We start from the raw sequence: 24,113 nt of genomic DNA on the forward strand, positions 1-24,113 counted from the left end.
ATAAGTCAAAACTTGTTCGACAAAAATAGCCTGAAGGAAGTATTTTGGCCTAACTATGCGTCTGACAACTTGTTCGATCTGTGGAGAAAAGACCAGCGCTGCTCAGTGTTTCCCTCTAGCAGTAGAAACGCGAACAGCGCCGTATGTATACCAAATATTAAACAGCGCTCCTGAGAGGTTGGTTCTATGTTTCTGGGAAATGTCGTTAGTCTTTTTGTGATTGAGTAGGCTCGTTTAAAAATAAATATTTGTTATTAATAATGGCAATCCAAGAAACAACAGGATACACCCCAGCCTTCTTCAGCGGTAGGCTATATATATAAAATACAATACCACATGGTTACATTAATCAATAGGTTAATTGTACCTATTTAGTAAGTGTTCAGCCTAATTATAATAGGCCTAATCTATGCTAATTAATAAAACATATTAAAAAATATATATATGTTCAGCGTTTGCTCTCTGACACTTATGTTTTCATTTCATCATTTTGGTGACTTCTCATTTCTGCTGGATGTGGACAATTGAATACTCTAACCTTACATTGCTATTTGCTAAGTGGTTTACGGCTGGTTTTACAATAAAACAATATTTTCTACTTGATAGGCTACGAAGAAATTGCATTGTAAAATGGTAATTACATAATTAGTACCTATTACAATTTTGTTTTCTTTGGGTATTAAATAAAGTACCACCATCTTTTAGACCCTTAAATATATTTATTTTAATTGTATATAAACTACAAGTTAATATGCTATAGTAGAACTAGACTACTTGTAGAATTCAATGCGGATCTTGTTCCTCAACATTTTAATTCGGCCTGTTGCGTGTGAGACAGAGACAGAGATACTGAGAGAGAGACAGAGGAGAGAGGGAATGTGTGTGTTCTTCTGAAAGAAGGTGGGTTATTTCGCTGAGGATCCTGGGTACATAGCTCCATAGTAATGCAGCGTAGAGGACTTTAAACACACATGCAACGCAACAACACAGGGACGAGAGCAAACTGAGAACACACATTGTTGCTCTGGATTTTACGGGTCTCTCTCTACACTGTCAATACGCTTAGTTTAGTTACATTGTATTCACATAATCGCTTCTGTAACCTACCCAATTGATATGACCGCGTCCTGTTCCGCTTGCTTGGGGAGAGAGAGTACAACAACAGGAATTAATCGTAGCTACACCGTTCTGGTCCCTTCGAGACGGTTTACCGGGAAATGGTAACGTTTGCACGGCATTGGAAGGACCATGGTTGAGGCGAGCAGCAAATTTCTCCTAATTGTAGTCGGCTCCGTCTGTTTTATGCTGATCTTATATCAATACGTCGCGCCCGGGGTTATCAATTTCGGCTCACCACACGGGTATTTCACTGAGGAGGACGATGGAGGGGACATTTTCCCTTCCCCAGACCCGCACTACGTCAAGAAATACTACTTCCCAGTCCGGGATTTGAAGCGAACGGTGGAATTTGAAATCAAAGGTGAAGATGTGATAGTTTTTTTACACATTCAGAAGACAGGAGGGACAACGTTCGGGAGACACCTGGTTCAGAATGTGAGGTTGGAGGTTCCGTGTGACTGTAGACCGGGTCAGAAGAAATGTACCTGTTATCGACCCAACCGAAAAGAGACCTGGTTATTCTCCCGGTTCTCCACCGGTTGGAGTTGTGGCTTGCACGCGGACTGGACCGAGCTAAAAAATTGTGTTCCTGGAGTTCTAGATAAAAAGGAGACCAAGATGAAAAATGAAAGGTGAGATAAAACAGGCTAGTTGACTGGTTGTATCAGGCGTGTCAGTGTTGGGTTGGAACAAATGCGTGCACAGCTTGTGGGTCTCCAACAATTGACAATTGTTGAAGATTGAAGATCATTAATTATCGGGTGGTATTAGCGAGCATGCCTGGACGATTCTCTCTAGCTCTGTGTGTGTGGAGCGAACGTGTGGCCTTGCTGTAGCAGCAGATCCGTCGCAGTTTGTTTCACAGTGTTTTAATGACAGGCTGTCATATGAATTTGTGTTGAGCGGTTCTGGTTTTTACCATATCCGAAGGGATAGATTTATAGGGTAACCTAACTGTCAACTCGAATTAGCTATAAGAGAATCATGCTGTCAAACTAAGCAGTATTAAAATAGTAGCTCTTGATCCTTCTTCAAAATTGTAGCATATCTACAGTTGAAGTCGTAAGTTTACATACACCTTAGCCAAATACATTTTAACCCAGTTTTTCACAATTCCTGACATTTAATCCTAGTAAAAACTCCCTGTCTTAGGTCAGTAAGGATCACCACTTTATTTTAAGAATGTGAAATGTCAGAATAATAGTAGTGATTTATTTAAGCTTTTATTTATTTCATCACATTCCCAGTGGGTCAGAAGTTTACATATACTCAATTAGTATTTGGTTGCATTTCCTTTAAATTGTTTAACTTGGGTCAAACGTTTCGGGTAGCCTTCCACAAGCTTCCCACAATAAATTGGGTGAATTTTGGCCCATTCCTTCTGACGGAGCTTGTGTAACTGAGTCAGGTTTGTAGGCCTCCTTGCTCACACACGCTTTTTCAGTTATGCCCACACATTTTCTATAGGATTGAGGGCTTTGTGATGGCCACTCCAATACCTTGACTTTGTTGTCCTTAAGCCATTTTCCCACAACTTTGAAAGTATACTTGGGGTCATTGTCCATTTGGAAGACCTATTTGCGACCAAGCTTTAACTTCCTGACTGATGTCTTGAGATGTTGCTTCAATATATCCACATAATCTTCCTTCCTCATGATGCCATCTATTTTGTGAAGTGCTCCAGTCCCTCTTGCAGCAAAGCACCACCACAGCATGATGCTGCCACCCCGTGCTTCACGGTTGGGATGGTGTTCTTCGGCTTGCAAGTACCCCCTTTTTCCTCCAAACATAATGATGGTCATTATGGCCAAGCAGTTCTATTTTTGTTTCATCAGACCAGAGGACATTTCTCCAAAAAGTACGATCTTTGTCCCCATGTGCAGTTGCAAACCGTAGTCTGGCTTTTTTATGGCGGTTTTGGAGCCGTGGCTACTTCCTTGCTGAGCGGCCTTTCAGGTTATGTCGATATAGGACTCGTTTTACTGTGGATATAGATACTTTTGTACCTGTTTCCTCCAGCATCTTCACAAGGTCCTTTGCTGTTGTTCTGGGATTGATTTGCACTTTTTGCACAAAAGTACGTTCATCTCTAGGAGACAGAACGCGTCTCCTTCCTGAACGGTATGATGGCTGCGTGGTCCCATGGTGTTTATACTTGCATACTATTGTTTGTACAGATGAACGTGGTACCTTCAGGCGTTTGGAAATTGCTCCCAAGGATGAAGCAGACTTGTGGTGGTCTACCATTTTTTTTTCTGAGGTCTTGGCTGATTTCTTTTGATTTTCCCATGACGTCAAGCAAAGAGGCACTGAGTTTGAAGGTAGGCCTTGAAATACATCCACAGGTACACCTCCAATTGACTCAAATGATGTCAATTAGCCTATCAGAAGCTTCTAAAGCCATTACATCATTTTCTGGAATTTTCCAAGCTGTTTATAGGCACAGTCAATTTAGTGTATGTAAACTTCTGACCCACTGGAATTGTGATACAGTGAATTATAAGTGAAATAATCTTTCTGTAAACAATTGTTGGAAATATTACTTGTCATGCACAAAGTAGATGTCCTAACCGACTTGCCAATCTATAGTTTGTTAACAAGAAATTTGTGGAGTGGTTGAAAAACGAGTTTTAATGACTCCAACCTAAGTGTATGTAAACTTCTGACTTCAACTGTAACACTGATGCATCGTTTTAGTGGTATGTTAAACGCTTGAAACATGTTGAACATTGATTACTGTAAACCATTGGATCAACATTCGATCATAAAATTGTTTAAATACAGTTAGGCCTAAATTGAGGATTCTACTGAAATAAAAAGTTTATTTTGGAAAAGCAGATCTTAGCATTGCTACATAGCTTACTTCTTGATCATCAAGGATCACTATGCAGGCAGACAGTCAGACAGGTTGGAAGAGAAAACTGCCATTACTTTAATTCAGAGAGAGGTTTTGCCTACTGCCCTGGCCTTCTCTCTCTTTCTTTGTCTGTCTTTTTTTGGAGGTTTGTTGGAGTAAGAGGACCCCTGCAGGGGGGTTGACTCCACTCAAATCCGGGTCGATTACTTCTGCTGGTTACACACATACACTGTACTGCTGGTATTCCTGGCATCAGGCTCTGTGATGGTCAGAGGTGATGATGCGTCTAGCTACCCCCGGAGGCTGGAGGGAGGATGTTTATCTGCACTCATCAGTTTCTACACAGTTTACTTTGTGTGTGTTTGTGTGCGTGTCTTGGTGTCCTCAACACTATTTTCCCCTCTCTCTCTCTCCCTCTTTCCTTCTCCATCTCTCTCTCTCTCGCTCTCTTTCCCCCCTCTCTCCATCTCTCTCTCTCTCTTTCCCTCCTCTCTCTATCTCTCTCTGTGATGGTGTCATTTTATAATCAAACAGCAGGCATGCTTTCCGCTTGGTAGCTTTATAGCTGTTGGACCTCTCTCTTCCCCCTCTTCCTCTCTCTCTTTATCAGAGCGTGATTTCTGCATTAGGGGAAATGTATTTTTTCATGGAAGATTTACTGCAATTTCCAAAATGTCTGTTTTACCTAATGGACAACTGTCTGTCCTAATGAATGGTTATATATGGGAGGAAGGGGGGAGTGGAGGGGAAAGAGGAGTGGAGGATGGGGGAGGGAAAGAGGCGTGGAGGAGGGGAAAGAGGAGTGGAGGATGGGGGAGGGAAAGAGGCGTGGAGGAGGGGAAAGAGGAGGGGAAAGAAGAGTGGAGGAGGGGAAAGAGGAGGGGAAAGAGGAGTAGAGGAGTGGAGGATGGGGAGGGGAAAGAGGAGGGGAAAGAGGAGTAGTGGAGGAGGGGAAAGAGGAGTGGAAAGAGGAGGGTGGAGGAGTGGAAAGAGGGGAAAGAGGAGTGGAGGAGGGGAAAGAAGAGGGGAAAGAGGAGTAGAGGAGTGGAAAGAGGAGGGGGAAGAGGAGAGGATGAAGAGGGGGAGTGGAGGAGGGGAGGGGATGGAAAGGGTAGAGGAAGAGAGTAGAAGAGGAAGGCAGTGTAAGAGGAGGGGAGGGCATAGGAAGAATGAGGGAAAGAAGAAGATAAGAGGAGGCATGGGAAAATGGGTAGGGCTTTTGAGTGAAACGATGGAGAAGAGGATGGTGTGAGTGAAGGCTGAGAGTGTTTTGTTTCATTGCTGTGGAGGGGGAGGATCAATTAGCATGCCTGTCAATCTGCCTGGATCATTCTCTGTTTCAGATCACTGCAGGGTGAACTGTGTGCGGGTGCGTGACTGACCAGACAGGTTGTCGTGTTTTAATCCAATCAGATTATCAGGGATTAATCTTGGGCTGCTCGACATTCCAAAGATGGTTACTCCTTCATCCCTACAATCCCAACACCACATTCCCACATCGGGAATCTCAGTTTTCCTATACTAGTGTGTTTGTGTGCACATTTTCCCAGCATTCTACAATCCTTTCTTTCTCTCTCTTTTTCTCTCTCTCTGTCGCTCTCTCTCTCAATGTGGAATACAAGGCAAGCTTTTAGGCAGTAATTAGATGTTTGCAAACAGGTGACAAACACACACGCGCGCACACTCACACATACAATCTACACTGAGTATACAAATCATAAAAACAACGTCTCTTTCCATGACATAGACTGACCAGGTGAATCCAGGTGAAAGCTATGATCCCTTATTGATGTCACTTGTTAAATCCACTTAAATCAGTCTAGATGAAAGGGAGGAGACAGGTTAAAGAAGGATTTTTAAGCCTTGACATGGATTGTGTATGTGTGCCATTCAGAGGGTGAATGGGCAAGACAAAAGATTTAAGTGCCTTTGAACGGGGTATGGTAGTAGGTGCCAGGCGCACCGGTTTGTGTCAAGAACTACAGCGCTGCTGGGTTTTTCACACTCAACAGTTTTGTGTGTGTATCAAGAATGGTCCACCGCCCAAAGGACATCCAGCCAACTTGACACAACTGTGGGAATCATTGGAGTCAACATGGGCCAGCATCCCTGTGGAACGCTTTTGACACCTTGTAGAGTCCATGCCCCGACGAATTGAGGCTGTTCTGAGGGCAAAAGAGGGTGCAACTCAATATTAGGAAGGTGTTCCTAATGTTTTGTACACTCAGTGGGGGGGGAGAGGGAGAGATGGTTAGAGAGGGAGAGATGGTTAGAGAGGGAGAGATGGTTAGAGAGGGAGAGATGGTTAGAGAGGGAGAGATGGTTAGAGAGGGAGAGCCTGCACTGTGTAAATTGTTACAGTTTGCTTCATTCTCACTCTGGGTTTTTGGTGTCATGCCAGTAAGTGTTTGAGTGTGCTGTGTTGTGTGTGTGTGTGTGTGTACACACATACACACACACGCACACACACAGTCTTGTATAACTAACCTTGTGGGGATACATAATTCAGTCCCATTCAAAGTCCTATTTTCCCTAACCTTAACCCAAAAAACGAACCTTAAACCTAACCCTAGCTCCTAACCCTAAACCTAATTCTAACACTAATACTAACCTTAACCCTAAACCCCCTAGAAATAGCATTTGACCTTGTGGGGACTAACAAAATGTTTGTTCGTTTACTATTCTTGTGGGGACTTCTGGTTAAACACACACACTGTGAGGTGAGAGGTTTTCTCTGTGGCGTTATCGCTCACAACAAGTTGACGATAGTGATGGCAGGACTACAACTAGAGTTGAACTCTAGTTCACAACCCACCAAGGGATTGAAGGACATGTTACATACTGCGCCACTGGGCTCCATTTGGCATGTTCTACTCAACATATTTCTATCTGAACATTCCACAATGTTCTGCCCTACTGAACGCAACCCTGCTCTTTCTCTCCTAAGGGATTTCTCAGCCCACAGAACAATTAGCCGTGCACTGACTGATTAGCAATTAGCCAGCATTTCTATGGTTCTTAATAAGGGCCGCTACGCTAAGCTATGCTTGCAGTGGGAACATGATTACAGCTTATTAATTAGCCTAGCATTTAGCATAGCGTCAGCTGGGCAGCAGTGGAGGCTCCTCAGAGGAGGACGGGGAGGACCATCCTCCTCAGTGAATTTCATAAAAATAGTGAAACATTACAAAAGTTATCCTTTTATAGATACAATTTTACTAAATATATTCACGTCAACAAATAGTTTATGAAAACGCGCTGTTTTGCAATGAAGGTCTACAGTAGCCTCAGCAGCACCCTGTAGGGTAGCACCATGGTGTAGCCGGAGGACAGCTAGCTTCTGTCCTCCTCTGGGTACATTAATGGTTATCACCCCCTTCCATGGACTTACAGCATCAGAGCTCTTGCAGCATGAACTGACATGTTGTCCACCCATTCAAAGGATCAGAGAATGAATCTAGTACTGAAAGCATAAGCTACAGCTAGCTAGCACTGCAGTGCATAAAATGTGGTGAGTAGTTGACTCAAAGAGAAAGAAAATAGTTGAACAGTTTTTAACAAATTAATTTATTCCAAATTTAAGGAGAAGCGAGAGAGCTATATTTCTTAGTAAAATATTTTTTTCACTTACTTAGCTAACATCGAATGCAGCTAGCTAGTTTAGCCTACTCAAACACCCGGCTCAAACAGAGAGTGATGTTATGTTAGCTAGCTGGCTATCCAACACTGGAACTCTTCCAAGTCAAGGTAAGCTTTTGGTTTTATTAATTTATTGCCACCGGGGCCCGCCGGTGTAACTGCTAAACTGCTTGCTGCTGACTGTACACTGTACTGCATGATTGTAGTGCGTTTACTAACGCGTTAGTTCTAGTAGCTATGTTGACTATGACGTGACAACGATATATTCTGTGTGTAGCGGTTAGCGGTCATGATATGATGGTTTAGCTTGGATGGGTTTTTCCGCCTGGTCACAGACACCTGATGTGAAGTCCACAAGCAAAGGGAAAAGGTGAGAGGAGGAGAGCGCGTAGATAGCTGCAAAATTATATATACACAACAAGCTGTTTGTATGTGGCTACTATGAAAGTGAACTGAGTTTGCGTGTGATCAGGGGTGGATTCATTGCGCTGATTCTGTTGAAAACGTTTCTTAAACGGAAGCAAACGGAATGATACGGGGATAAACATAAACATACCAGAATTTGTCCAATAGAAGCTCTCATTTTGCAACTGTTGGACTAATGATTACCCTACATCAGCTAGATGCAGGCAAGAGTGTGCAAGGCGGTATTGAATGTGTCACTGTCTGTCACCTTGATTACTCAAGATTCTCTTGACCTGTGGACCTACGTTGTTAATCTACGTTGTAAAATTCATAGGCTAGGTTGTAGCAACCTCATGATGGGTATAGGGAAAATATGAGCATCATGTAGTAGCCTAAATCTATCAATGTTACATTGAGCTTGGTGAATGGAATATGAATGACAGTCATCCAATATGCTGTAATAGAAACAAGGTCATGTTCATAAAAAAAAAAATCATCCTCCCTCATCATAAACGGCACCGAAAGCCACTGCTAGCCAGTGACTGATTAGCAAGAAGAGAGCATTTCTATGGTGAGTGTGTGTGTGTGAGTGGCGGTTAGGGCAAGCATGTGAACAGAGCCGATGTTCTGACAGCCATGCTAATTGAATTGTGGGAAAATGCAAATTCCAGACTCGGCGGAGAAGGAGTTAAAGTGACACACACCAACAGACCTACTGAACTCTCTCTTTCCTATCCACTCTCTTCCACATTGTCTGTATGTCTGTCTCTGTATGTCTCTGTCTGTCTGTCTCTGACTGTCTCGCTCTGTCTGTCTGTCTCTGTATGTCTGTGTCTGTATGTCTGTCTCTGTCTGTCTCTCTCTCTGTGTGAAGGGTGTTGTTTCTTTTGTCATCCTGTTGTTTTCTGTTCCATGTGTGCCAGTTTCCTGTGCAGAGGGGAAATGATGTGTCAGGATCAGGAAGTGCTTATCTCCAAATGTTCTGATCTGGGTTTGAGATAGATACACTATATATACAAAAGTATTGGACACCCCTTCAAATTAGTGGATTCGGCTATTTCAGCCACACTCATTGCTGACAGGTGTATAAAATTGAGCACACAGCCATGCAATCTCCATAGACAAACATTGGCAGTAGAATGGCCTTACTGAACGTGGCACCGTCATAGAATGCAACCTTTCCAAAAAATCAGTTAGTCAAATTTCTACTGTAAGTGCTGGTATTGTGAAGTGGAAATGTCTAGGAGCAACTGCTCAGTCGCAAAGGGGTAGGCCACACAATCTCACAGAACGGGACCGCCGAGTGCTGAAGCACGTAGAGCGTAAAAATCATCTGTCCTCAGTTGCGACACACTACCGAGTTTCAAACTGCCTCTGGAAGCAACGTCAGCACAATAACTGTTTGTCTGGAGATTCATGAAATGGGTTTCCATGGCCGAGCAGCCGCACACAAGCCTAAGCTCACCATGCGCAATGCCAGGCGTCGGCTGGAGTGGTGTAAAGCTCGCCTCCATTGGACTCTGGAGCAGTGGAAACGCGTTCTCTGGAGTGATGAATCATGCTTCACAATCTGGCAGTCCGACAGACAAATCTGGGTTTGGCGGATGCCGGGAGAAAGCTACCTGCCCTAATGCATAGTGACAACTGTAAAGTTTGGTGGAGGTGGAATAATGGTCTGGGGCTGTTTTTCATGGTTCGGGCTAGGCCCCTTAGTTCCAGTGAAGGGAAATATTAACGCTACAGCATACAATGACATTCTAGACAATTCTGTGCTTCCAACTTTGTGGCAACAGATTGGGGAAGGCCCTTTCCTGTTTCAGCATGACAATGCCCCCGTGCACAAAGCGAGGTCCATACAGAAATGGTTTGTCGTGATCGGTGTGGAAGAAGTTGACTGGCTTGCACAGAGCCCTGACCTCAACGCCATCGAACACCTTTGGGATGAATCAGAACTCTGACTGCGAGCCAGGCCTAATCGCCCAACATCAGTGCCAGACCTCACTAACGCTCTTGTGGCTGAATGGAAGCAAGTCCCCGCAGCAATGTTTCAACATCTCGTGGAAAGCCTTCCCAGAAGAGTGGAGACTGTTATAGCAGCAAACGGGGGATGAACTCCATATTAATGCCCATGATTTTGGAATGAGATGTTCGATGAGCAGGTGTCCACATACTTTTGTTCATGTAGTGTGTATATACACACACACACACCTAGCTCTGCATCACAGAGCACTGGAGATTTGCATCATGGGTAGAAGCAAGAACTCTGAATGTGGGTACGTGTGTGTGTGTGTGTGTGCGTGCATGCGTGTCTGTGTGTTTCCCCACCACTCCACTCCCCTCAACCTTCTCTCTCTCTCTTGCTTCACTGCTTCTACTCTGACTCTTGACTTCAAAGACACACACACACACACAGACACACACAAGCTCCATTCACCAGTCACTCATCACTGACACAGCCTATTCAGACTAGGCTAAGAGAGAGGGGGGAAAGAGGGGGAGTGTATGAAAAGAGAGAGTGGGGGGAGAGGGGGGGGAGTGTATGAAAAGAGAGAGAGGGAGTGTATGAAAAGAGAGAGGGGGGAGAGAAGAAAAGAGTGAGTGCACAAGAGAGATCTGCTTCTTGACCGCAGGGAACCTCTGAGTCACAAAAACACACACTCACTCACCCACACGCAATGTAGTCTGAACCTACCCCCGTACGTGTACACACACACACACACACACACACACTTGCCCGTACCTGATGATTGGGCACATTGTCGTAATGTTTGTGCTTCTCAAACACTCACTCACACACTAACTAATGATCTCCTCCACACCTTGTCTGTTCATCCTGCTCTTCTCTCTTTCTTTATCTACTCTCCCTGTTTCTTTTCTCATCAGATGACACAAAGGGCTGTCTCGATAATCCCTCGCTCCACCTGGAGGGGAGGGGAGGGGGGAGGAGGGGGGTGTGTGTGTGTGGACTCCTGCTGCGTAGCAATAACCAGTGACCTGAAAAACGGCAGCTTCCCAGCCATCACAGACAGAAGATCTATCTGGAGAAAGAGGAAAGGGTGGGGGGGGGGAGAAAGACAGAGAGAATGGGGCCAGGGAGACCAAAGGAACCAACAGCAAGGAAGAGGGGAAAGACAGAGGGACAGAGGGAGAGATGCTACGTTAGAATCAGTCTCTCCTCTCTTCTCCATGACATGTTACTCATAACAATCCGAGACACTCATCCAGCATTTTCAGAGACCGACACACACACACACTGACTCTGTAATGAAAAAGGCTGGCAGTTCTGGACTAGTGTGATGTTTTTGTGTGCGTGAGTCATATGAAAATGTGTGTGTGTGTGTGATTGATGTGGTGATGTCACTGTGTTATGTGTTGTTTGGTGTCACATGGCCCATTGTCTCCTCCCTGTCATGAACTCTTTTGTCTCTCCTTCTTCCCTTTATTCTTCACCTTTACACTATTTGTTTAATGTAAATGTCAGTCAACAGTGCCTGAAGAGAGCTTTCTAAACTCGGTCACCCTCAAAGCCTTTTACCTATAGTTTGGTTTGGGGTGTGTGTGTGTGTGTTTTATAAATAATCGTTTCTTTTGTGTTTGTCTGTTATGGCTGTGTGTGTTTTCTTTGACCTGTTCTCATTAATAAGCCTGTGTCCTGACTGGTGCATGTTAAATGTCAAATGTGTGTGTGTGTGTCTCCAGTGTTGTATGAGGAGTCAGTCAGTGATGTTGATATAAGCCCAGCTCAGCTGAGGACCAGTCTCAACATGCCTAGACACAGCTAACCAGGATGACAAGCCTTACTACAGACACAGCTACAGTCCCTAATACTGCACTGATCAGAACTCCATGAGGGAGGAAGTGGAGGGGTGAGAGACAGAGGAAGATGGGACTAGAGAGAGGGAGAGATAGAAAGGGTAGAAGAGATGGGGAAGGAGGGAGAGTAAGAGTGAGGAGAGACTTCGGGAGAGGGTGGGCGATAAAGAGAGAGGAGGAGAAAGAGAGAGAAAGTCACTAGGAAAAGGAATGTTTCATCACCCCCCCCAGTGTGGAATGTTAATCGCCACAACGAGGGTAACCCTTTTGTGTGTGTGACTGATGATCACAGAAAGGCTCTGACTATAGACACACATCTAGGATTCAACACAGCAGCTGGTCTATTGGTTACAGCGTTGGGCCACTAACCGAAAGGTTGCCCGTTCGAATCGACAAGGTGAAAAATCTGTCGCTCTACCTTTTTAGTTAACCCCCCACAACAACAGCTCCACGGGCGTCCAATGTGGCAGCCCCCCGCACCTCTCTGATTTTAGAGGGTTTGGGTTACAAGCGGAAGTTACGTTTCGGTTGGACCTCAATTGATGATAAAAATAAATGTAATCCTTTAATTTAAACACACACACTCAACTGGTTATTATACAGCCTACTATGTTGGCTTTATATTAAAAGTGTATAAACGAGGTGTTGGACATGATGGAATCTGAGTTTTGAAACCGTTGCATCAATATTTTAGTTTGACTTTCTCTCTCTGGTAACCTGTTGGTCGTTTGCTGACCTCCATATCAGGTAAGCCAGGTTGAGTTGTGGGGGGGGGGTATTTTGCAGCTTGTTAATCAAACATGCGAAGTTGTTTTAACCTTGATGCCTCATGCCTGGACATTCGTATGTGTGTTTGTTTGTCCTGTTGAGAGATTGAGTTGTTTTAATCTTGGCGCTTGCCTGGTTGGTGTGACTAAAGGCTTCAATTTTCTAACCTAAGGAAACCACGTTTCACTCCGTTCCATTTGATCCATTCCAGACATTACAATAAGCCAGTCATCCTATAGCTCCTCCCACCAGACTCCACTTGTTTGTGTGTGTGTGTGGGGGGGGAGACTTCCCTCCTTCCTCTCATTCAGACTTGTGGAGATGTGTGAGCAGTTTCCAGTGATCTCTTCTTCCTGCAAAACAGTCCTCTAATTTTCCATCCTTCTATTTTTACAGTCTTATAATTTCTTTATTTTCTCCCACTTTTTTTCTATCCTTTTGTAGATTATTTCTCTATTTTTTTTTTTTGCTTTCTCTTTCTCTATTTGCTCTTCCATTTCTCTCTTGTATCTGACCCTCTCAGTAGGCAGGTTTCCATTGACCAGGTTAATTCGTCAAAAGCAATGTCGCAAATCATTGCGACGTGTAATGGAAACGGACGATATAAGAGAGATTCTCTAAAGATCGACGACATTTTTATCCGTTCGACGGGTGGATTTTTCATTTATATAACTTTCTTTATTGTGACTGATGTAAACGGTGTTTATGAAATAAATGATTATCGCCAAATCATTTGAAGGAGTTTCCCTTGTGGCCAGCTTACAATAACTTGCTGAGGGAGGGATGGAGAGGAGGGAGGGAGGGAGGGAGGGATGGGAGGGAGGGAGGGATAGGGAGGGAGGGAGGGAGGGAGGGTAGAGGGAGGATATGAGGGTTTGATGACAGCTGGACCACATCAACAATAAGGATTGGGTTTGTGTGACATCATTACTCTGCTGCTCTGGGACAACGTTGGTATCCACTGGCAACCGGACCACATTCCCCAAGAGGCTAGCTGACGTTAGAATAGTATTCCCCAAGTGGAGGTGTGTGCGCTGCATGCAGCATGACCACTGATCAACTATAAGATAATAGTAGGATCACTTGGCAGATTTTAATTCCTTCTCTGTGTTGCGTTTGAATCGTTCCCCCTTTGTCGCTCTGTAATCCTTCCCCTGTGGAGCAGTGTGCTGACAGTCAGGTTCCAGTAGGGCCCTGTTACAACTGGAGAGAGATCAGACGGGGGGACGTTGGCCAACTCCGAGGTCTTATCCCATTTATTGGATTTTGAGACACAGAGGTCTAGACAGTTATAAAACCTTCTGTATTGAGAAACTCTCAAGTTGAACCTTGTCAGAGAAATGAGTTGTCTGATCGTCTCGCTTGCCAGACTCATGGCGCTCCAGAGACTAGTTGTCTGCAGTCAATGACAATGAGTGTAAAATCCATCATTATATAATCCATGCCCAACAAGACACTAAGTCTCTCTCTCTCTCCTTCCCAATCTCTTCCCTTGTCAAAGATGAATCAGTAACCCACGGCAACCACTCCAAAGGGCAGAAGTGATAAACGCGCTGTTAAACACACAAACAGACAGTGTAGGTGAGATGAGGATCTTCCGGCGGGTCTGAAGTCTGAGTATTCTGCTGTGTTAATGTTTAACGTCTTGGCACACACATACACACACACACACACACACACACACACACACACACACACACACACAGTATAGTAGAAGGCTAGTTGAGACTGCAGGCCTTGACCCAGTGTGGGAGGTTTACAGCCACACACACACCCCCAGGGTCTTATCTGGGATTTGTTTAAGATTCCTTGGATTCTCTCTGATTCCTCCCTCATTAGTAGAATTCTGTTCCCTGGGGCTGGTCTGGTCTGGAGAGCTTCTCACACACACACACACACACACACACACACACACACACACCATGGTTGAGTGCAGTAAGATGGGTAAGTCTGGGACCAGAGGAGCATAAGGAGAGGGAGTTGGGGATCTCTCTCTCTCTTCTTTCCCCTCAGCAGTCTGTATTTCTGCTCTGAGGACTTTCTTGTCTGGTTGGCAGATCTGTGTGTGTGCTTGTTTTCCTATCAGGACCCCAATGTCCTAACATTTCACCTGAATGTCCTGAAAAGGTAGAAAAACAATAACTTTTTTGGTCCTGAATTTGTTCAAATGCTATTTTAAGCTAAAGGGTTAGGGTTTTTGAGGTTAGGGTTAGGGTTAGGGTTTAGGGAAAATAGGATTTTTAATTGTCAAACATTTCTACACTCCAAAATGTCCTGAAATGTAATTAAAATAAAGCTGTGTGTGTCGATTGGCCATGGTGATCAGACAATCACGGAGCATTGCCAAGACGACAGCTGGGCCGGCTCGGAATTCCGGTGCATCTGATCTGGGATTGGGATCGCAGGGGAGCGTCTGCCAAGGACACACACACACACACACACACACACACACACATACATATACACACACACACACACACAAAGAGGAGGGCATCGCAGGGGAGCATCTGTCTGGATCAGGGGAGGGATGAGAGGAGAGGTGAAGGGTTGATTAGGGGGGTGAGATGTCACAGGGATTAAAGAGGGGGAAGGAGAGGGAGAATGGAGAGATGCAGGCTCTAGTCTGAGCAGAGAGAATCAACATGTCATATCAATGAACTGATCACACAAAGACACTCAGCTTATCTCTTTCTCTCTCCTCTTCACTCCCCTTTTCTCATTCCTCTTCTTTTTTGATAGCATCATAGGGAGAAAGAGATCGATAGACGGAGAGGGGGGTGAGAGAGAAGAACATTAGCTCAGCTCAGAGGAACTGAAATTCAATTCTAGCTCTAGCAGTAGTCAGATCTACAAAGTAAAGTAGGGGTTTAAACACCAACAGAAAGCCTGAACATGCAACTGGCTTCCTTTACACTTTAAAGCCACAGTTTAAGTTCTCCAGTTATTTCAATTAATTAAGTTTATCCTTTGATTTTGTTGCTGGCCCACTTACAGAGTGTGGCTTTAATGACCTGACGCAAATTTTCACTTAATATTATCTTTTAGTTTTCTATCTCTCTCCTTCATTCTCTCTATTTTCTCTCTCGATCTTTCTGAGCTGCAGCCATAAGCATGTCCGTCACACTGGCCTTAATCTCTGAGTTTGCAGCTGCCACCAGTGTGTGGGTGCGTGTGTAGCGTGCGTGCCTGTGGGCATACATTTGTGTTGGAAAAATGTTGGGACAAATCTGACTTCCCAATTCAGTCATTATGTTGGTCACCTTTGTGTGTGTGTGTACGTGTTCTTATGCGTATGCACGTCTGTGTGAAGCTTGGAGCTCAAGTTACACTCTCAGACAAAAGGCCTCTTTCACCCTGCTCTTTATGTGGGGGAACACACACCCCGCTCTGTACAAGAAAGACTGTTGTTGCCCCTGTAGCACAATATTTCATTATACCCCCCTTTCCTCTCTTCTCCTGTCTTTCCATTTTTCCTAGGAATCTGTTGTTGCTCCCTCCCTCCTTCTACACACACACTCCCACACTCCCCCAGGCATGGCTCATTAGCCCCTAGGCTTTCTTTAAACAGGTGGGCCATGTTTGGCAGAGACCCCCGACACACACACACACGCTCACATCACTCATCCTTACCCCCCATTCACCCCCTCCCTCTCCCCAGGGAAAACACTCAGTCCCCTGCCCGAATCTCTAATCCAGCCCCAGGCTTCTCTCCGGGCCCAGAAAGCACTAGGCCGGATGGCTGTTGACTCGTCTGTCTGTAGCAAGCAGATATGCATAGTGTCGAAATGGTATTTTTGCCTGTCTCTCTTCTTTGTTTCGACTAGACTTGACTATTACCTCTTGAGGTTAGTTAGGTAATAAGGTTAGGAGGGTGCTGGCGAGGGGGCAGACAGACTGTCTTATTGGATTGGTTTAGGGGATTATCCCCTTGTTAAGTAAATACGTAGTCGTTTATAGAACAGTGTTTAAACATACTAACCATGTCCTACCTTTTCCACGACACGGACAGAGACTAGTTGTAATACTATGGAGGAGGGAGAGGAATAGGGAGAGGAGGAGGAAGAGGGGAGAGGAAGAGGGGAGAGGAAGAGGAGGAGGCGAGGAAGAGGAGAGAGGAAGAGGGGGAAGAGGAGGAGGAGATGAGGAAGAGGAGGGGAGGTCTAGAGTGTTTAAATGTTAAATACCTTATCACTCCAATTTCACACTCCCGTCTCCAGCCACGATATGACACACACTAATCCTGGCCTGAGGGGAGGGGGGGTGTGTCACTAACGCCATCTGTCACTGTTAACCTCATTAAGCAGTCCTTGATTACCCCAACCTACCTTAAAGCCAGTCACTCACTCACCTCTCCCCTCCTGCCTTTAACTCCCTCTTCAACCCTATCCTAACGCTGTGTGTGTGTGTTGTTTTGCTGGGAAAATACCTAAAACAAGCTGTTTCTTGATGCCTGCCTGCCCCAGATACTGAGGTCAAGGGAATCAGTTTACACACACACACACACACACACCCTGATGACATGGGCTGATATCATCAGAATATACAGCTAGTACATTCCATTGGCTCTGACTCCCACAGTCTGAGAGGGCTGAGGGGTGTGGAGAGGAGACAGGCCAAGGGCTTTCCCTAGAAAGAACTACACACACACACACACACACACACACACACACACACACACTGATACTTTTCACATACACACATATTTGGTAATCGTTACAGGAATAAATGTTGGCAGTTCACTCTTGCTCTCCCTCTCTCTCTCTTCATGTGTAAATATGAGTTTGGATTGACTTATCTCTGCCGCCAAAGAAATAAGCAGCTTAATACAGCCACAGCCAGACAGACAGTGTGTGGATGCTTCCCTTTCCTTGCTTAGAGGGGAAATGTCTTTTGACAGTAGGTGAGGAAAGAACAATTTGGGGAGAAATGTTTTCTCTGCATATTTCTTCTTTTTGTTACTGCAGAATGTTGCAGTGATTTGAGTAAGATGACGTGAGGGGGGGATAGAAAGGGAGGACAGCAAGAGAAGGGGAGAGAGGGAGGATTGAGAGAGAAACGGGGAAGAGAGGAAGGTAGGATAGAGAGCGAGATGAGAGGATCGAGGGAGAGAAGGATAAAGAGGGAGGGTGGATAGAGAGAAAGGAGGGTGGGTAGAGAGAGAGAAAGGAGGGTGGGTAGAGAGAGAGAAAGGAGGGTGGAGAGAGAGAGAGAGAAAGGAGGGTGGAGAGAGAGAGAGAGAGAGAGAAAGGAGGGAGGATAGAGAGAGAGAAAGGAGGGAGGATAGAGAGAGAGAATGGAGGGTGTGTAGAGAGAGAAAGGAGGGTGGATAGAGAGAGAGAAAGAAAGGAGGGAGGGTGGATAGAGCGAGAGAAAGGAGGGTGGATAGAGAGAAAGAGAAAGGAGGGAGGGTAGAGAGAAAGATAAGAGAGAGGGGATGGAGGGTGTGGAGAAGGATAAAGAGGGAGGGAGAATAAAGTGAGAGAGGGAGAGAAAGGGAGACGGGGAGAGGATGAGGGAGGTGAGAGAGAGAAGCCAGAGGTTTGTGTTCTAGAGCAGGAAGCTGGGATTTCCTCAGGAGACAAGCGCTGTGTTTCCTTATGATAACATGGAGACCTGCACTGGTAGAAAACACACACACACACACACACTCCAGTAGCTGATCCCACTGCAGGTGGCTTCAAGCCAGGGTTAAGAGCAGATTTGAATTCCTTGCTGGATATTTGTTATTTTATATTATAATGCAACAAAGACAACAACATTGCATATATTCATTTATTTATTTATTTATTGTGTTTTTTTGTAGCTGGTGATATAGCTGAGCCTGCTGATGGCTTTTCTCATTAGAACAGAAGCCATAACTTTGATAAATCACTCTGGCTTCTGGCCACTGCTGCTCTCACTGGATTACAAAACTAATTGAACATTCTTCTCCTTCGCCCACTCTCTCTCTTCATATTTCTCTCTCTTTCTCCTTCTCTTTATTTGTTACTTTCTCTAGCTCATGTTTTCTCTCACTTTCTCAATCAACATACTGTGTGTGAGAGAGAGAGAAACATGTCCGGTTATCAAGTACTGTACTGTAAAGGGGACTTTTCTCTGAGCAATACTGAGGCGTCTTCTAATGAGACGATGGGGAGATGGTGTGCATGCGTGTCTGTGACAGTCTTCAAAGATCACACTCCATTCCCCTTGTTGTGATGCCCTCTCCTTGCCCCTGTATTACTGTGCGTGTGTGCGTGTGCATTCCTGAGTTATGTGTAAACTTTGATGATGTGATACAACCAGTATGACAGGATAAGGAGTGTCTGTGTACGCCACTATGGCGTAAAGACAATAACACATCACAGGAAAAACATCCTCTCTCTCATGGGCACACACACAGGTGTGTCTGAGGTGGCTTAGTGGGGTTCGTCTTCCTCCAGAGTATCTACCCTGCTGTTGAGAGATGACTCATACTGCATCTGGGGATGGGGGGGTGAGAGTATTGTTTTTATGTTGTGTGTACTGTGCCTGTGCCAGCAGTTTCCTGCACCGTAGCCTGAACACTGACCCTAGCCAATCGCTCTCTCGCTTTCCCCCTGGTTCCAATGAGTTGTATTTCCCAGGGATTGGAACGATAGTAACAAACCATTGCAAACACTGCCACCCTTTGGCTATTTGTGGAACTACGCAGTAAAAGTTATCAGTACATCTACATTTTAGCAGACGCTCTTATCCAGAGCATTTAGGGTTAAATGCCTTGCTCAAGGGCACATCGACAGATTTTTTACCTAGTTGGCTCAGGGATTCGAACCAGCAACCTTTTGGTTACTGGCCCAATGCTCTTAACCACTAGACTACCACTAACCTCTCTCTTGCTCTCTCCCTCATCTCTCTTCTCTCTCCTCCTTTAGGAAATTCTACTACATAACCCTCTTAAGGGACCCAGTGTCTCGGTACCTCAGCGAATGGAGACACGTCCAGAGGGGCGCGACGTGGAAGACCTCATTACACATGTGTGATGGACGTACCCCTACGCCGGAGGAACTACCAGCCTGCTACGAGGGTTCTGATTGGTCAGGATGTACCTTGCAGCAGTTCATGGACTGCCCTTATAACCTGGCCAATAACAGACAGGTGAGAGACCAATGAATGGACACACACACACACACACACACACATTTGGAGAGGATAGACTCATTTTATGGTCCACACAATGTTGAAATGTACTAACCTACCTTTACTTTTTCCTGTAGGTTCGTATGCTAGCGGACCTGAGCTTGGTAGGCTGCTACAACATGTCTACAGTCCCAGAGCAGAGGCGTTCCCAGCTGTTATTAGACTCTGCTAAGAAGAACCTGAGGGACATGGCCTTCTTCGGCCTGACAGAGTACCAGAGGAAAACCCAGTTCCTGTTCGAACGCACCTTCAGACTGAGGTTCATACGACCCTTTATGCAATACAACAGCACCAGAGCGGCCGGAGTGGATCTGGACAACACTACGGTGAGTGTGTGTGTTTTGTCATTTGGAATGTTTTATCACACCAGGATCCTGTGCCCTTTTCAGAGTTTTCTACCATATTGGCTGTACTTGGTTGTTCAATTGTTGAACAAAGTTGAACAGACAATGCCCCACCATCCACAGATGTTTGCATCAGGAATGGATTGTAAACTGACCTTCTCCCTCCCTCCCTCCCTCCCTCCCTCCCTCCCCTTCCTCCCTCCCTCTGTACTCCAGGTGCAGCGCATCGAGGAGCTGAATGAGCTGGACATGGAGCTGTATGATTACGCCAGAGACCTGTTCCAGCAGAGATACCAGTACACCAGGCAGCAGGAACGACGGCTGCAACGACTCAGGACCCACAACCAGAACCACAATGGTCAGGGGTTAGGGGTCGAGGGTCAAGGTCTGGTAGTGGGCCTGTGGCCTTCTAGATCAAAACAAACCCCTGTACCAGGAGAGGGAGAAGTAGAGGACCCAGAGGAAGGGGGGAGAACAGAGGAGGTGGGAGGGAGATTACCGACAGAAGACTATATGAACCAGATAATGAATCGTTGGTAACACACACACTCATCGGAGGTTAGAGGTCAGGGGTGAAAGTGTATAGGGTAGCTATGGAGACTGAAGTAGAGGAGTGAAATGGATTGAATGTCGCTGACAACCGGCTTTCATCCTTCCCTCTCTCTCCCTCTGTCTCTCTCTGGTACCCCACGTAAAGGGCACGGTGAAAATAACTATAGTGGGGAAACCTCTGTACTTCCTGGATGTATAGCTCCAATCAGAGAGCAGAGCTTTGAACCATTGGACAGTAAGTTTTCCATTGGCTGAGCTGAACCAAGGAAGTGAAAATGTGACATCTACAGAAAAAAGACTGTACGTAAAGCAAGAGTTGGACTATGTATAAAAAGCTTTTTGCTTGAAAATCAGCCACCATTTCGGAGAAGAACATGCGTCTTAATGACGCAATTCTCATTTTAGAACTACTATGTTGGTTATTATTTAGTTTTTATGCTTTCTTTTAAAGCAGAATTGTAATGACGCTGAGACCAATGTTACTGCCTAAAGAAACAAGTGATTCTTTTATTTTGATGTTTTTTAAAGGAAATGTAACCGCTAGATGGACGTACCATGGACCATAGCCATTATTTAAACATTATGGGGACATTATGCATATATGTGTGTAGACAACTGGGTAACAATGAATCCAGATGACATCCTATTCCCTTTGTGGGGCACTACTTCTATTCCAACACCTTATTATTCCTTATGTAGTATGCTACTTCTGATGCCCTATTCCCTATATAGTGCACTACTTTTCATCAGAGCCCTATAAGGAATAGGGTGTGATTTGAGATGTGGCCATGGATGTGATGAATGTTCGAGCTGATCTGATGGAGTGTAAATGGAACTGAGCCCAACCCTACTTTTGATTGGTAGTTAGTGCCTCTCAGGACAGGGATGATGACTATTAGGTCTACCTGATATTTCAGGCTCACACCACTTTTATTTTTTGACTACTTTTTCTGTGTGTGTCTGTCTGTGTGCGCATACATGTATGTCAGTGTAAATAGTGTGTATGCATTTGTAAATATCCTGTGTGATTGCATGTGAGATAGAGAGAGTGAATGGCTGTAGCATTGCTGTGTGATTGACTTGCTATATGACAAATATCTTGCCATAGTGTTAGAGGGCTGAATGGGAACCCTTTTAATTTATTCCTAACATGGAGGGAGAGACACACACAGACAAACGCTTGAGGTAGAGGTTTCCCTTAACCCTAGGTAACCTTAATATCTGACTGTGTATCACTCCCAAATGAATACCACTATGTCCAAAATACAGCACTACTCAGTGATGGTAAAGCTTTTGGAGTACCTCAAACTCAAATTATAACAAGTCAAACTGCTATAAACTTCCTTTACAATAATCTTATCGCTTAAACTAGTGTCTTAAATATTTATGTTGAATGAAATTGAACATTTCCATCACAAACATTTACTTCATGTTTGTCTCAACTGGTTTTTAAAATGTTCTGCAGATGATGTCCCGTTCCCTCTATCAGCACCATTCAGGCAATTTTTCTTAGGATTGCAAAAATTGATCATCAAACCACCAATTAAAATATTTTGTTTTTGTAAAAACTGTCCCTTCTTGTTTTTGTGTTATTATTTCAAACATTGGTGCACTCATATACTGTATATATGTTATAAACGCTCTCTTTCGTTCTCTCCTTCGTCCTCTCTCTTGTTCTCTCTCTCATTCTCTCTCTCTCTGTCTCACACACACACAGTAAAACTGCAGAACCTTGACCTCCCATAAAACAGCCTGTTCCCTCTTAATGACAGGCTTGGTCCTGTCAACACTGATCTACTGTCTACTTCAATCTACACACACATCTCCATCCAAGGCCAGCCAGAACAAGGCGGGAACGACCTGTGGCTTGAGTGGATGGTGGGGGGTTGAAGGGTGTAAATTAAGCTTCATGTCCTTGGTGGATTGAGGAGAAGAGGGAGGGGGGGTAAGGGATCAAGTACAGTCAGGTCTTTAGAGGTGGTGGGGGGGGGTAGAGGTGTAAATAACACTTAATTCCCTTCATGGATCAAAGACAGGAGCAAGGGTAGAGGGTAGTAGATAGAGGAGGGTAGTGGGGGAAGCTGTAAGGAAGCAGCGGTCATAATCAGCCTTCACTCATGATGAATAGCAACTCGTGATCTTTGATTGATTTTGTTTGCCAGTTAAAACACGCATACATAATGCATACATTTAAAAAACACAAAGGGGAAAACACAAAGTCAGAGACATATCTATTGTGGTCCCTAAAGTGCATGGACCTCTGACACACCACAGGGCTGAACAATATTTCCCTGGACAGAGAGTACGTGGTGTACTATAGTATACTCCATGTCTATAATCTCTGATTGGCCCTTTGTGTCAATACACACAAACCCTGGGTCTCTGTCATTCCAAGAGCAGACAAGTAAAACTAACAGTAATGGGTGAGCTGCAGTGGACTGGAATCCAAGAGATAAAGGCTTAGGAGCAACTCCCCTATCTATCACGTGTGGATTCTTCTATAGGAATATGAAAAACGGGCCATATCGTGACCTACCATCTCATCAGGGCCCAGCCATCCTACGAGGTCACGGCTAAATCGTACCCCTGTGACATTGAGTTTATCGAGGGTCCTTATAAAGAACATAGCCCAGAGTCTGTGTGTCTGTGTTGCTCGTTGAATATAAAAGGAATATACAGTACAGCCCCACTAACACCCAGAGATTTATACTGTCCAGTCTATCTGGCCATGACCCATGGCTTGTCCTCGTGGACCCTCGTTTGAATTACCATTAATCAGACATTTATGAACACAAACACACACACACCTAACGGGAAAGCAGATGTGGGTTCGGCTGAGTCAATGGAAGCTATATGGATTACAAGTTAGAGATGGGCCTTAACGTGTTTCTCTTATTTGTGATTTAATATGTTGAATAATATTTAAAGGATATGGCAATATATCATCAATAACTGTGACTAGCCAGTATTAATACCAAATACAACTGCCTCCTTCTCCTCTCTACAGGTTAATGTTGATGATAGTGTTCCCCGCTTCACTGGTGATGAATTAGCTTCATGTTGGGGACCTTTCCTCACCCCCATTATACTGACATGGAGACTTTAATTAGCAAGGACTCACATGAAACTACAGACACACACACACACACACGGTAGAGTGTGTTAATATTAATGTGAGTGAGTTTAATTGGGGTTGTTTGCACAGGGCTGGTCCTGTGTGTAACCTATAAAATGGCAGTCGTGCGAGATGCGACAGCAGCCAGGGAGAACGCCGACCTCCCGCCCCAGGGACGCCATTTTATATTTGACCCCAGAGATGACCACCACCTCCCATAATTCATCTGGAGACATCGCCTTCCTGACAGACAAATGGCCCCTGTGGGGAGTGTGTGTGTGTGTGTGTGCGTGCGTGCATTTGTGCAGGCGTGTGTTTGTGGGGGAGGAGGGCATGTGTGTGT

General features: G+C 44.9%; 1 protein-coding gene across 1 annotated transcript; it reads left to right on the forward strand.

Moving 5' to 3' along the window:
• The first annotated feature begins 909 nt into the window (after positions 1-909).
• hs6st1a (heparan sulfate 6-O-sulfotransferase 1a) lies at positions 910-22,228 on the forward strand. The gene is made up of 4 exons (XM_041873499.2): positions 910-1,751; positions 19,495-19,717; positions 19,837-20,085; positions 20,320-22,228. The coding sequence occupies exons 1-4, from the start codon at positions 1,249-1,251 to the stop codon at positions 20,641-20,643; spliced, it is 1,299 nt and encodes a 432-aa protein (XP_041729433.1). The 5' UTR covers positions 910-1,248; the 3' UTR covers positions 20,644-22,228.
• The last annotated feature ends 1,885 nt before the right edge of the window (positions 22,229-24,113 follow it).

Source organism: Coregonus clupeaformis, unplaced genomic scaffold (assembly GCF_020615455.1).
Source record: "Coregonus clupeaformis isolate EN_2021a unplaced genomic scaffold, ASM2061545v1 scaf0620, whole genome shotgun sequence".
In the NCBI taxonomy this organism is placed as follows: domain Eukaryota; kingdom Metazoa; phylum Chordata; class Actinopteri; order Salmoniformes; family Salmonidae; genus Coregonus; species Coregonus clupeaformis.